A 15,100-nucleotide genomic window follows, 5' to 3' on the forward strand; every position below is an offset into this window, starting at 1 on the left:
AACCTGTCGACCCTCCAAGAATGTCTGGTATGTGTGGCCGAATTCTGGGTCGCTTTTGTAGAGAAGTGGCCAATCAGAAGTCTCGTGCCCACAAGAGTTGAGCACGGTGGTTAGCGCCATGATCGGTGGTCGACTGAGGCAATCCACAACATTATTGGTGCTGCCCTTTTTATACTTGATATTCAAGTGAAATTGTTGCAGGTATGTAGACCACTTCTGATGGCGATCATTCTGCAATTTCCCTTGGGTCTGTATGAACTGCAGAGGTCGGTGGTCTGTGTGGATGACCGTTTCCTTCCCCAAATTTTAATGCTTCCATTGTCGGCAGGCCTGTACAATGGAATACATCTCTTTATCATAAGTGGGGTACTTCCGGACTGTGTCTGAAAGTGTTTCACTGTGATATGCCACTGGATGTCCATGTTGAGTAAGGACTGCCCCAATAGCATAGTCAGAGGCATCTGTCTCGACCTCAAATGGTTGTTGTAAATCTGGTAACGCGAGCACTGGTGCCGTGCAGAGGCGATCCTTCAACTCCCTGAATGCCTTCTGTTGAGATTCAGACCAAAAGAATTTTGCTTTCGCCCCGCCCTTGGTGACTTGACTCAAGGGCCAAGAAATATGAGAAAACCCCAACACAAACCTGCAGTAGAAGTTGGCAAGACCTAGAAAGCTGCGGAGCTCTGTTAGAGTGGTTGGAGAGGGCCAATCCCGAATGACTTGGATCTTGGCTGGATCGACATGCACCCCCTGTTCATCAATGATGTATCCCAGATATTGAACTTGGGTCATGCCAAAAGTGCATTTCTCCAAATTGGCACATAGCTGGTGTTGCCGCAGTGTTTGGAGAACCTGTCGGATGTGGTGGAGGTGCTCTTCCCAACTCTGGCTGAAGATCAGAATGTCATCCAAGTATACTACTACAAAGGAGTTGGTGAATGGCCGCAAGATGTCATCCATTAGCCTCATAAAGGTTGCAGGAGCATTCGTCAATCCGAAAGGCATGACCAACCATTCGAAGAGGCCCTCCTTGGATTTGAAGGCAGTCTTCCACACATCGGAGGGTTCGATTGGTACCTGGTGATATCCCGACTTCAGGTCGATCTTGCTGAAATATTTCGCCCCCTTTAGTTGGTCTAGGAGGTCATCAATTCGCGGGATCGGGTACCTATTACGGACAGTGATCTTGTTCAGCGCCTGATAGTCAATACAGAGTCTCCACGTCCCATCCTTCTTATGTACCAACACGATCGGGCTCCCACAGGGCGATGAACTCGGACGGATGTGACCTTTCTGCAGGAGCTCCTGAATCTGCCTCTTGATTTCATCGTTCTCCAGAACGGAGCGCCGATAAATTGGTCCATTGGGTAGCGGCGCACCTGGGGTCAGATCGATGGAGTGCTTGACTTGACAGTGCAGAGTAACCCCTGCCGGGGAGGTGAAGATGTCCTCGTACTCCTCCACAATCTTGTCCATCTGTAGTTGTCGTGCAGAGGGGCCCCGTTTGGAGGCCGCGGCCACTGTCTTCTTCTTTCCTTGAGGGCGTATCATCAGGAACACAAATTTCCTGGTTTTGGAAATGATCTTACTGCATTGTTTTGCAGTAATCAAAGAGAGGGCGGCAGGTGGTGCTACCTCTGGTATCCTGAACAACTTATTTCCCAATGTAATAATAACAGCACGGGGCCTTGATTCATACACAGCATGTCGCTTCCACAAATATGGTTGTCCTAGTAATACATCACAAACTTCAAGGGGAGCAATGTCACACAATACCTCATCCGTGAAGGGCTTGATGTTGTATGGAAGGCGACACTGCTGGCTCACGCGAAGATCTCGTCCTTGGTGAAGCCACCCAATGGTGTATGGTTGTGGATGTGCTGTGGTCGGTAAGCCCAACCGCTTCACGACCTCTGCCGAAATGAGGTTCTTTTGACTCCCGCTATCAACAATGAACTGTATCGGGGAGCCCTTTACCCACATCTGGGAGTGGAAGAGACGCTCCTCCTCCTCTGGATCTTCGGGTTCATTTTTCTGGATCTTTGCGGTAGCAACAGTGGCGCTGGGGTCCGCATCAATGATCTGCTTCCCTTTTTCATACCCCTTATCGGGTTCTGACTCAGAGTCGGAACATGCATCTGATTCTGAAACCTTTAGCTCAGCCACCAGTGACTGCTTGGCCCGACACTCACTTGTGTTGTGAGTGGAGCTCTTATGGAACTTGCACCATTTTCCAGTGTCCTTTCTCGGCTTCGCGGCGCTGTTCTTTGCTTGCAGCTTCGGCTGGTTGTCTTGGGCTGTCCCGCCTTGGCTTTGTCCTTTGTTCTGTGGTTTAGGGGCACCTTTCCCCTGCTTTGGATTCGCAGATCCAAAGTCTCGCTTCTTTTGTTTAAACTTTTGCTCGACCTTGACGGCATACCGGTATGCTGCGCCGAGTGAGGGGATGTTTAGGAATTGTATTTCTTTCTGGATGTACTTGTGCAGGCAGCCACGGTATTTGAGTATCAAATGTTGCTCCGAATCCTTGATACCCAACTTTGTGCGAAGGGTATGGAAAAGATTGGTGAACTCCGGCACGTCTTGGTCCCTTCCCTGTCGCAGCGTGGTCCACTTTATGTATTCATCCTCATAGCTCCCGACAGGGTAGTACTGCTCCTTGATGGCGTCCCGGAACGAATCCCAGGTGGGTGCGGCTGAAAAGAGTGAGCCAATACTTTCATCCTTCTGCTCGCAGTAGGTTTCCCACCAGTCCTTGACGTGGGGGGCTGCTTTGAGGAGAGCAAAAACAATCTTTTTCCGACTCGAAAATTCATGAACAGAAAAATAACCCTCTAGCAGATTTAACCATTTATCTACGACATCTGCGTCTATCTGACCCTCGAATATGGGGATTTCAAAATTAACTTGTACCTTAAAGGGTGTGGCGTTTCCAGAGTAGCTGCTGGAAGCCGATGCGTTGCTTCTGGGTAGCCGCTGAAGGATCTGGGCAAAGCTGTCCATCATCGCGTTCCGTTGTCGCTCGAGGGCTTCTTCGAGCAAGATTTTGATGGGATCTCCTGCCCCCTCGTCTTTCTTCTCGTCCGCCATGGGAGGCCGTCGGGATTTGCGAGGCTAGTCTTGCAAAGGTTCAACCAGTTCAAGCCCTAACTCCTTATATCCCGACCTTGTTGGGGACATGCAAAGAAAAACAGAGAAAAAGCAGACCGCTCTGATACCACTGATCCGGATTTAAACAGGAACGCAACAAATTACAGAGATAACCATATACACAAAGATGCAACGGAAATAATACTTCATTTCATTAATGGAAAATACTGAAATATGCTTACAACCAGAAATGGAAACAAACTAGCTAGGGCGATGGTAGCTTATCTCTGAGAAGAGATGTGATGGCTACATGCCTCTGAACTGTGTTACAATGAGGCTCGAAGGCCTATTTATTGTTGAGAAACAATGGAAAACCCTTAACATTCCAAAACCTAACCCTAGGAGATGAAACGCCAAACTGTGGGCCCCGTTTGGGGGTAAGTTGGTACATCAACTTCCCGGGGTCGTAACTTTGGCATATGATCTCCGTTTGACGCGTACAATAGCTCATTAGAAAGATCTATCCGAGCACTATCATTGTTGGAACGGGCAACATCGGTCCATACAATGGACCCATGTTGCCCCCGGATTCCCCAAAAAACGACGTTTAGGGCCTCAAAACGGCTCCGGAAGTTCAGGACCCGAAAAACTGCTAAAAATAGTAAGTTGTGCTACAATTAAGGAAACTGAAAATGCTGAGAAAGACAATGGTGGGGGTCCAGGTGGACTTGGCAGGTGGCCACCAATATCCACCTGGATCATTCCTCCCCCCTTAGGAAGCAATGGTCCCCATTGCGTTGAGCTCCTCCATGAGATGAGGAAACTTCTGCTGAACTTGTTCCCTGGTGAGCCACTTGCCCTGCTGAAGGAGTTGGCCTGCTTTGACAACTCGATACAGTTGGATATTCTGTTGGCGAGTGTTCTTGATCTGTGTGTCCATGATCCGATCAGTTGCAGCTTGTTCCATGCAATCTGGATTTAATTCTGTGGGTTTGAGCTGTTCTGCAATGTCGGATGTGTCTAGCAATGGTGGAAAGTATGGCCGGAGGCGGTCCACATTGAATACTGGGTGCAGGCCAAGGAATGGGGGAATGCTGAGCTCAAATGCATTGTTTCCCATAGCCTTAGTAATGGTGTAAGGACCATATCGGAGTGGTCTCAATTTCCGATAGGCTCCAGTAAGGCGTTCCTTTTGCAAATGCAACCAGACTTTGTCGCCCACCTGAAACTTGTGTGGCACCCGATGCTGATCATGTTGCTGCTTGTACTTGGCATTTGATTTCTCAAGAATGTCATGGACCTGCTGGCGAATATGTTGGATGCGCTCAATGAAGCTGGTGGCCTTATCTGTTTCGGACTGGACATGAGCTGAAGTCATGTGAGTAGCTGCAAGTGGCATGGCCACATCAATGGGGCATAGTGGCTGGAATCCCAAACCCACCTGAAAAGGGCTATGGCCAGTGGAGCTGTGAAGAGCTCGGTTGTAGCTGTGCTGAACATAGGGGAGGCTCTCGTCCCATGTGCGTGGATGCTTTGAGTTATACATGCGCAGAATGTGCACAATCATCCTATTGACAACCTCTGTCTGGCCATCAGTTTGAGGATGGAAGGCTGTGGACTTCGTGAGTTTGGTGTCCAGCATTGACCAGAGACTGGACCAAAATGTGCTGAGAAACCGACTGTCCCGATCTGAGATGATAGACTGTGGGATCCCAAAGTGCACCCACACTCGTTCAAAGAAGAGTTTAGCAGTGGCTTCTGCTGTGATATTCTTCTTGCAGGCCACCATGATGGCCATCTTCGAGAACCTGTCGACGACCACAAAAACACAGTCATTTCCATGCTTAGTGGAAGGAAGGCCTGACATGTAATCCATGGAGATGGATTCCCAAGGTCGACTAGGGGTAGGCAACGGGGTATAGAGGCCGTGCTTCTTAATGGTCGGTTTGGCAATGGCACAGGCAGTACATGATCGGATGTACTTCCCAACATCCTGTCGAAGATTCGGCCAATAGAAATAATTTTGCAGTACTGCCACTGTTTTCTCGACCCCGAAATGCCCAGCAGCCCGACTGTAGTGTGCTTCCCAAATCATCTTGGCACGCTCGGTTGAAGGAACACAAAGGTGACCGAGGTGGCATAATAGGGCATCCTGGAGGTGAAAATCTGCAACCTGCCGACCCTCCAAGAGTGTCTGGTATGTGTGGCCGAATTCTGGGTCGCTTTTGTAGAGAAGTGGCCAATCAGAAGTCTCGTGCCCACAAGAGTTGAGCATGGTGGTTAGCGCCATGATCGGTGGTCAACTGAGGCAATCCGCAACATTATTGGTGCCAGTGTTTTACAACCAGGCCGAGTCAACTCGGAAACGGCCGGGTCATACCGAGCCATTAAAAAAATTTGCGACCAGGCCAGCAAACCGGCTCGGTTGACCGAGTCAACTATGACTCGGCCTAGTCATCCAATGACCAGGCCGAGTCATAGTTGACTCGGTCAACCAGGCCGAGTCCGTATTGACCAGGCCGAGTCAATGAAAACCGGCTGGGCAGCGTAAATCATGAATAATATTATACTTTTGACCATTGAGACAAAACCTTGAAATTCTTTTTACACCAACTTATATAGGAAGTCATGCCCTTTCCAATGAGTATTCATTTACCTCCTAACTGTGTGTCATTGCAGAGATTTTACTTTTTGAAATATGTGTATGTTAAAAATTGAAAAAGGCTGCCAGCCAAGTTGAATAGGCTCACTAAGGCATGTTGGATCCTCCAAATAGACATGTCTCTTCATAGACTCAAACAAGTATATATACCCAACTGAACTTGTCCATTTTAGCTCTGAAATTTTCAGTCAAGAGAGTACAGAAAAAATTGGTTAAGAAGAGGTGAATTGCAGAAAAGAGCAAAGAGTTAAAAAAGGATGAATTTTGGTGAAGATTCTGTGATTGGGATTTGATCGATATACTGTGCAAACCTGAGACTTGTGTCACAAGCATAATTTGGAAACGTAGGACAGAACCTGAGTACTGTTTGGGCCCACAAATCTCACACTTTTTCAGAACTATGGTGTCTTCTGCTTGTAAAACGAATTAGTGGATCTGTGAAAGAATTTAAACCTGTTGTAGCTTGGATTTGTAGTGGGATTTTTTGGACTTGTGGAAGCATTTAAAATCAGATCCGTGGTGACAAAGTTTTGCACTGTGGAGGACATTTTCTTTGAACCATTGAAGCTCAGATCTGTTGAAAATAGTTTGGTCCAATATAGAACATCAGCAGATCTGTGGAGCATCTCTTCTTGACATGGACAGTCTTTTGAAACAGTTTTAAGCAGCCCTTTGAGACAATTTGAGCAGACCTAGGAGGCATTTTGCAGCACTCCCTTGATGTCTTTAGAGCAGCCCTTGAAAAGATTCTGAAGCAGCATTTTGTAGACATGCAAGCACCTTGGAGCAGATTTTGAAGGGCTCTGAAGATAACATCTAAAGCAGTATTGAAGTGCCTTGGAAGCCATTACTGGGATAGCCCTTAGAAGATCTCTTGAGCAGACTTGAAAGCTTGTTGGTGCAGATCTTGAAGACTTCTTAAGCAGGACTTCAAGTGATTCTAATGCAAGTTCTTGGGGATGATCTGAAGCCTACCTTGAGTACTTATAGAGGCATCTAGGGGACAAAGCTATTAGCAGAATTTGGAAGAGTCTTTGAGGAATTTTTGAAGGTGTTTAGATCAGACTAAGAGTCGGTTTAATCCTTGTATGACAGTTGACTATGTTTAATCCTTGGTTATTTGTATTTTGTTTTGAGTCTTTGATCATGTATGACAGTTGACTATGTATTGCCATTGGGTACCATTTTGATATAATGGATTGGTTCATGAGCCTACTTTGATCATATGTTGTCTTCCATCTATATTATAATGCTGTGTGTTTGGGAACATGAATGAAAATCTTTAAAATTATGTTTAAAATATTTAAAATTATGTTTTTTTATAAAAAAAATAAATATTTAATGTATTTTTTACAACGACCGAGTCATTGAAATCGAGCCGGCCGAGTCATTACCGAGTCGGAGTCGGAGTCGGAGTCGGAGTTGTAAAACATTGATTGGTGCTGCCCTTTTTATACTTGATATTCAAGTGAAATTGTTGCAGGTATGTAGACCACTTCTGATGGCGATCATTCTGCAATTTCCCTTGGGTCTGTATGAACTGCAGAGGTCGGTGGTCTGTGTGGATGACCGTTTCCTTCCCCAAAATGTAATGCTTCCATTGTCAGCAGGCCTGTACAATGGAATACATCTCTTTATCATAAGTGGGGTACTTCCGGACTGTGTCTGAAAGTGTTTCACTGTGATATGCCACTGGATGTCCATGTTGAGTAAGGACTGCCCCAATAGCATAGTCAGAGGCATCTGTCTCGACCTCAAATGGTTGTTGTAAATCTGGTAACGCGAGCACTGGTGCCGTGCAGAGGCGATCCTTCAACTCCCTGAATGCCTTCTGTTGAGATTCAGACCAAAAGAATTTTGCTTTCGCCCCGCCCTTGGTGACTTGACTCAAGGGCCAAGAAATATGAGAAAACCCCAACACAAACCTGCGGTAGAAGTTGGCAAGACCTAGAAAGCTGCGGAGCTCTGTTAGAGTGGTTGGAGAGGGCCAATCCCGAATGACTTGGATCTTGGCTGGATCGACATGCACCCCCTGTTCATCAATGATGTATCCCAGATATTGAACTTGGGTCATGCCAAAAGTGCATTTCTCCAAATTGGCACATAGCTGGTGTTGCCGCAGTGTTTGGAGAACCTGTCGGATGTGGTGGAGGTGCTCTTCCCAACTCTGGCTGAAGATCAGAATGTCATCCAAGTATACTACTACAAAGGAGTTGGTGAATGGCCGCAAGATGTCATCCATTAGCCTCATAAAGGTTGCAGGAGCATTCGTCAATCCGAAAGGCATGACCAACCATTCGAAGAGGCCCTCCTTGGATTTGAAGGCAGTCTTCCACACATCGGAGGGTTCGATTGGTACCTGGTGATATCCCGACTTCAGGTCGATCTTGCTGAAATATTTCGCCCCCTTTAGTTGGTCTAGGAGGTCATCAATTCGCGGGATCGGGTACCTATTACGGACAGTGATCTTGTTCAGCGCCCGATAGTCAATACAGAGTCTCCACGTCCCATCCTTCTTCTGTACCAACACGATCGGGCTCCCACAGGGCGATGAACTCGGACGGATGTGACCTTTCTGCAGGAGCTCCTGAATCTGCCTCTTGATTTCATCGTTCTCCAGAACGGAGCGCCGATAAATTGGTCCATTGGGTAGCGGCGCACCTGGGGTCAGATCGATGGAGTGCTTGACTTGACAGTGCAGAGGAACCCCTGCCGGGAAGGTGAAGATGTCCTCGTACTCCTCCACAATCTTGTCCATCTGTAGTTGTCGTGCAGAGGGGCCCCGTTTGGAGGCCGCGGCCACTGTCTTCTTCTTTCCTTGAGGGCGTATCATCAGGAACACAAATTTCCTGGTTTTGGAAATGATCTTACTGCATTGTTTTGCAGTAATCAAAGAGAGGGCGGCAGGTGGTGCTACCTCTGGTATCCTGAACAACTTATTTCCCAATGTAATAATAACAGCACGGGGCCTTGATTCATACACAGCATGTCGCTTCCACAAGTATGGTTGTCCTAGTAATACATCACAAACTTCAAGGGGAGCAATGTCACACAATACCTCATCCGTGAAGGGCTTGATGTTGTATGGAAGGCGACACTGCTGGCTCACGCGAAGATCTCGTCCTTGGTGAAGCCACCCAATGGTGTATGGTTGTGGATGTGCTGTGGTCGGTAAGCCCAACCGCTTCACGACCTCTGCCGAAATGAGGTTCTTTTGACTCCCGCTATCAACAATGAACTGTATCGGGGAGCCCTTTACCCACATCTGGGAGTGGAAGAGACGCTCCTCCTCCTCTGGATCTTCGGGTTCATTTTTCTGGATCTTTGCGGTAGCAACAGTGGCGCTGGGGTCCGCATCAATGATCTGCTTCCCTTTTTCATACCCCTTATCGGGTTCTGACTCAGAGTCGGAACATGCATCTGATTCTGAAACCTTTAGCTCAGCCACCAGTGACTGCTTGGCCCGACACTCACTTGTGTTGTGAGTGGAGCTCTTATGGAACTTGCACCATTTTCCAGTGTCCTTTCTCGGCTTCGCGGCGCTGTTCTTTGCTTGCAGCTTCGGCTGGTTGTCTTGGGCTGTCCCGCCTTGGCTTTGTCCTTTGTTCTGTGGTTTAGGGGCACCTTTCCCCTGCTTTGGATTCGCAGATCCAAAGTCTCGCTTCTTTTGTTTAAACTTTTGCTCGACCTTGACGGCATACCGGTATGCTGCGCCGAGCGAGGGGATGTTTAGGAATTGTATTTCTTTTTGGATGTACTTGTGCAGGCAGCCACGGTATTTGAGTATCAAATGTTGCTCCGAATCCTTGATACCCAACTTTGTGCGAAGGGTATGGAAAAGATTGGTGAACTCCGGCACGTCTTGGTCCCTTCCCTGCCGCAGCGTGGTCCACTTTATGTATTCATCCTCATAGCTCCCGACAGGGTAGTACTGCTCCTTGATGGCGTCCCGGAACGAATCCCAGGTGGGTGCGGCTGAAAAGAGTGAGCCAGTACTTTCATCCTTCTGCTCGCAGTAGGTTTCCCACCAGTCCTTGACGTGGGGGGCTGCTTTGAGGAGAGCAAAAACAATCTTTTCCCGACTCGAAAATTCATGAACAGAAAAATAACCCTCTAGCAGATTTAACCATTTATCTACGGCATCTGCGTCTATCTGACCCTCGAATATGGGGATTTCAAAATTAACTTGTACCTTAAAGGGTGTGGCGTTTCCAGAGTAGCTGCTGGAAGCCGATGCGTTGCTTCTGGGTAGCCGCTGAAGGATCTGGGCAAAGCTGTCCATCATCGCGTTCCGTTGTCGCTCGAGGGCTTCTTCGAGCAAGATTTTGATGGGATCTCCTGCCCCCTCGTCTCTCTTCTTGTCCGCCATGGGAGGCCGTCGGGATTTGCGAGGCTGGTCTTGCAAAGGTTCAACCAGTTCAAGCCCTAACTCCTTATATCCCGACCTTGTTGGGGACATGCAAAGAAAAACAAAGAAAAAGCAGACCGCTCTGATACCACTGATTCGGATTTAAACAGGAACGCAACAAATTACAGAGATAACCATATACACAAAGATGCAGCGGAAATAATACTTCATTTCATTAATGGAAAATACTGAAATATGCTTACAACCAGAAATGGAAACAAACTAGCTAGGGCGATGGTAGCTTATCTTTGAGAAGAGATGTGATGGCTACATGCCTCTGAACTGTGTTACAATGAGGCTCGAAGGCCTATTTATTGTTGAGAAACAATGGAAAACCCTTAACATTCCAAAACCTAACCCTAGGAGATGAAACGCCAAACTGTGGGCCCCGTTTGGGGGTAAGTTGGTACATCAACTTCCCGGGGTCGTAACTTTGGCATATGATCTCCGTTTGACGCGTACAATAGCTCATTAGAAAGATCTATCCGAGCACTATCATTGTTGGAACGGGCAACATCGGTCCATTCCATGGACCCATGTTGCCCCCGGATTCCCCAAAAAACGTCGTTTAGGGCCTCAAAACGGCTCCGGAAGTTCAGGACCCGAAAAACTGCTAAAAATAGTAAGTTGTGCTACAATTAATGAAACTGAAAATGCTGAGAAAGACAATGGTGGGGGTCCAGGTGGACTTGGCAGGTGGCCACCAATATCCACCTGGATCATCAATACACACATATATAAACCAATTTGACTCCAACACATATATAACTTCAACACGTAGATATTCAAAGCGCATATATAAAGAAAGGCATATGGAGAGCACGAACAACATACAATATATTCAACGCATAATTTCAACACGTAGATATTCAAAGCACATATATAAAGCAAGGCATATGAGAGCACAGACAACATACAATATATTCAACGCTGGAATTAGGCACAAATTTCAACCAATTCAACGCGAATACAACACCAACGCAGCACATAAATGAATCAACGCACTGAATATATAGTATATACCCATCTCGTAAATATATCATAGAGAGAAACCGACCAACGTGCAACCATATGTATATAAAAACACCAAGGCATATAACAATAAAATGCACATATAAACTTCAACCATTGCCAATGCACATACTAGAAGTTGATACCATAACGCATGGATTCAATGATTCATTCAATGATTAAAACATACGCTGCTTCAATGCAGAGCTCAAGACTGTTCAACGAATATGTGAAGAGCACCCTAAAACGCAAGTTCCAAATGGGTATGGTCTCAATCAATCAACGCAGGACTAATCAATGCACATATAACACCAGCCATACCAGCAGCCACACCAAACGCATCATATGCACCAAACCAACCATACACACAACAAACCAGTGTATCAACTAGTTCACCAGCGTACCATTCCAACGCTCTGTGAATGAAATGAACCGCTTGAAGGAAATGTAGAGCAAGCTAATACAATCTGCATGCTGCACTCAACGCAAGGTATTCAACTTACATATATATGAATGATCACCGTATAACGACCATAAATGGAACGACCCTTTCAATGCAGCAATGACGACTCTTTAATAGAACAACACTTTCAATGCATCAACTATACTCTCCTTTCAATACAACAACCAACTAAACAAACTTTTCAGTGCAGCAACGCCAATTCTTCAATAGAACGACCCTTCCAATGTAGCTCCATTCATCGCACGTGCGAACAAAATAAGCATGCAAAATCTTGGGGCTGAATAGAATCAAATACTGGAAGCCTTGACTACTCCAAAGTCTCATTGCTATTGAACCTATCCATCTTCCAACCATTCAGGCTCTGTCCGGATCGTTGCAGAATCTTGGGAGTCATTTAAGTGACTACATAAATTCCATGGATGCAGAGATGGAGGCGTATTCTTCGTTAAGATTGCGTAGAAACAGATCTGACAGGCATATGTGTGTTTGGTAGCCAGGAAGGACGGGTGTGTTTCTACAGGATGGTGTAAATGTGTGGGGAACGTTTCTCAGAGCTGCTACAGAGCTGGGCAGAAATCACAGTTAGAATTTAGCTGACAGGACATTCATGAAATGTAGAACTGATGGCAGAACTGACATGCACAAAGAGGCCACAAAACCAGTGACTCAAACTTGAGCACGGCAAGAATTCTTCTGCTCTAATAACATATTACAGTTAAACACACTTGGAAATGACAGACAAGATATGAAAGATAAACGTGTGTTATTTATTTATTCACAATGATATACATTTATACAATATCTTATGACCCTTGGTTTTCATATACCAAGTGGTCTCTTCAATCTTGGACTCCATTCACTGATCACATTCCACACCCAAAACCCTTAGCAGCTTAGGTGTCCAACAGTTACCACTTTTTTAAACCTGATATGTCTAGAACATAGCCCTCCATTTCTTGAGATGGTAGTGATCTATCCTTTAATCTCAAAGTGAAATTAACCCATATCTTTGACCTTCCTATATCCTCTGTGCTAAGTTTAACCATGGGACATTTGTGTACTTTTTTCAGGTCCCACGTACATTTAAAGATGTTTCTTGGGCCTGAAACATGGGTTGTTTGGGATGAAATGTGTTGACAATGTGGGTCCACATTTCAAGGACACGTTTCTAAATTCTGAAATGCAATTGAAATATTCCGGGATGTTTTGAAACGCATTTCCAAGTTTTCTTGCATTTCTGGTCTAGAAATGCAAAGGAGGGGGCGATTTCCTGCAACTTAGTTTTGAACATTGTCCATTTTGAGTGTGAAGGCTTCCACTGTCCATAATCATATTTAGCACTGCATTTCTTTTGAAGCTCTTAGCTATCTATGTAGCATGAGGATTGTCCAATGTTTTGGGTGGACTCTCAACCCATCATTAGGGACCAAATGAAGCATGATGGTTTTGAAAAGAGTGCAATGAGATTAATATAGAGGTGAGGTTAGGAAAGAGGAATGTTAGATTAACTTTAGACCATTTGACCATGAAATTAGAATAGGGTTTTTGGCTAAATATTAAACCAAAATTAATAAACCATTAAAATATAATCAAATAGATTAACCGATACATAAAGTTTGGAACATAAAATTTAACCATTTAGATCAATAAATTAATATTAATATTAGCCATCCTTTATCTAATCCTTTGCCCTAGATAAAGGATTAATATTAATTTATTGATCTAATTGGTTACATTTTATGTTGAAAACTTTATTTTTTGGTTAATCTATTTGATTATATTTTAATGGTTTATTAATTCTTGGTTTGATCTTTTGTCAAAAACCCTATTCTAGTTTCATGATTAAATGGCCTAACAGTTAATCAAACGTTCCTGTTGCCTAACCTCACCTCTATATTGATCTCCTTGCACTCTTTTCAAAACTATGACGCGTTGTTTGGTCCCTGATAATGGGTGGAGAGTCCACCCGAAACGTTGGACAATCCTCATGCTACATACACAGTTAAGAGCTCCAGAAAAGATCATTAGTAAATATTGTCCATTTTGTGATCAAGGTGAATAATCCATGATTACATGAACCTTGTCTTGACTTTTACCCTTAATACCTAGATGTTAAGGCATCGATATTGCTGTTTTTCTGGTCCTGTCTTCCTGATCCTCTCAAAAGGTAAGATGTCTTGAATCTTTACGTCTTATTCAAATGAAAAATGTCTTAAATGAATTTATAGTCACCACTTTCTTAGACCTGATATGTCTAAAACATAGCCCTCCATTTCTTGAGAGGGAAGTGATCTATATTTTAAGCTTAAAGGGAAGCTAACACATATATTTGAGCTCCCCATTGTTTCTGTGCTAAGTTTAGCCTGTTGAAGAGACCGTGGTCTGGATTATAATAATTAAATTTTTGAGTTTCTGTTTTCAACTGTTTTCATGTTGCTTTAACATGCTTTCTAGAATTTTATGTTTTCTGTCTCTAATAATCTCTCCGGAAATCAATTTTGGTCTGTAGGCCCTTCCTGAATCCTTTCAATGATGCTTACACATATGCTATGCTGTTTAACATATGGCCTTCTTTCTCAAGAGTCTCCTTCAAGATCCAACTTGGTTAGAAGTATTCTTTGTTTTTCTGAAATGCATTATGTCTGACATAATAAAATTACAATGCCAACCCTCTCAGTTCTCTCATATTAGCTGGTGTACGGCCTAGCTCTGGCCTCTTGATCTATGCATCAGCGTGGACTTTTTCTCCTTGGCATGCAATGAATGAGTAATGCTGGATTGTATTGGTTTAGTATGTTGCTTCTTGAACAGTTTTTTTTTTTAAGTGCACATGGACAGTAGAACTTTTTATGTTTAATGGAGAGGAGTTATATGATTTCTACTGTAAAATCATGTATGTGTTTGGTAAATTTCTGTTTGCTTTGAATCTTTGTGGTTGGAATGATGGCTAGTTGCATTGATCTGCATTCTTACGACTGCAACAGAGTCAAAATTTAGTGAAGTTTATAATAAGGTTGAACCATATACGAATGTCATGGCTTGCATGTTATCTAACGTTTTCAACGTCCTTCCACTTGATGCAGGTTCTTCGTTACCGCAGTTTGGAAGATGAATTCAGCTCTCCTGTTACTGCTGAGTTACAAAGGTGTCTAGGTGATGAAGATAAAAGGTGAACATCATTAAATTTCTCTCTCTCTCTCTCCACACATGTGCAGATACACACACATTGTTATATATATAACATTGTGTGTGTGTTAACTTTTTTTAGAAGTGCTTTTCGAATGCCTAATTAACCTTTGTGGGACAGTATCTCCTTGAAGTGATAGCTCAAATTCCACTTACTTTTCTCTTTAATATTTTGTTTGTTCTCGACAATTTTGTGTCTAGGTTGGCCTGAGGCAAATAATTTGTTTCATATTTTACTTCTTTTAACAAATTTTATTTTTGATAAGATAAGATAAGTTAACGT

General features: G+C 44.4%; 1 protein-coding gene across 4 annotated transcripts in view; it reads left to right on the forward strand.

Moving 5' to 3' along the window:
* The window catches only part of LOC149244898 (NEDD8-activating enzyme E1 regulatory subunit AXR1-like), a 303,335-nt gene that overhangs the window by 230,558 nt on the left and 57,677 nt on the right, over window positions 1–15,100 (forward strand). For all 4 annotated transcript variants that reach the window (XM_089457594.1, XM_089457593.1, XM_089457592.1 and 1 more), the window contains one exon: window positions 14,715–14,800. In XM_089457594.1, the coding sequence (XP_089313720.1) occupies window positions 14,715–14,800 (86 nt within the window). The remainder of the gene's footprint in view (window positions 1–14,714; window positions 14,801–15,100) is intronic.

The sequence above is a fragment of the Pinus tabuliformis genome, chromosome 7 (genome assembly GCF_031772625.1).
Source record: "Pinus tabuliformis cultivar Carrire ecotype Pingquan chromosome 7, CPIR1, whole genome shotgun sequence".
NCBI classification, from domain to species: domain Eukaryota; kingdom Viridiplantae; phylum Streptophyta; class Pinopsida; order Pinales; family Pinaceae; genus Pinus; species Pinus tabuliformis.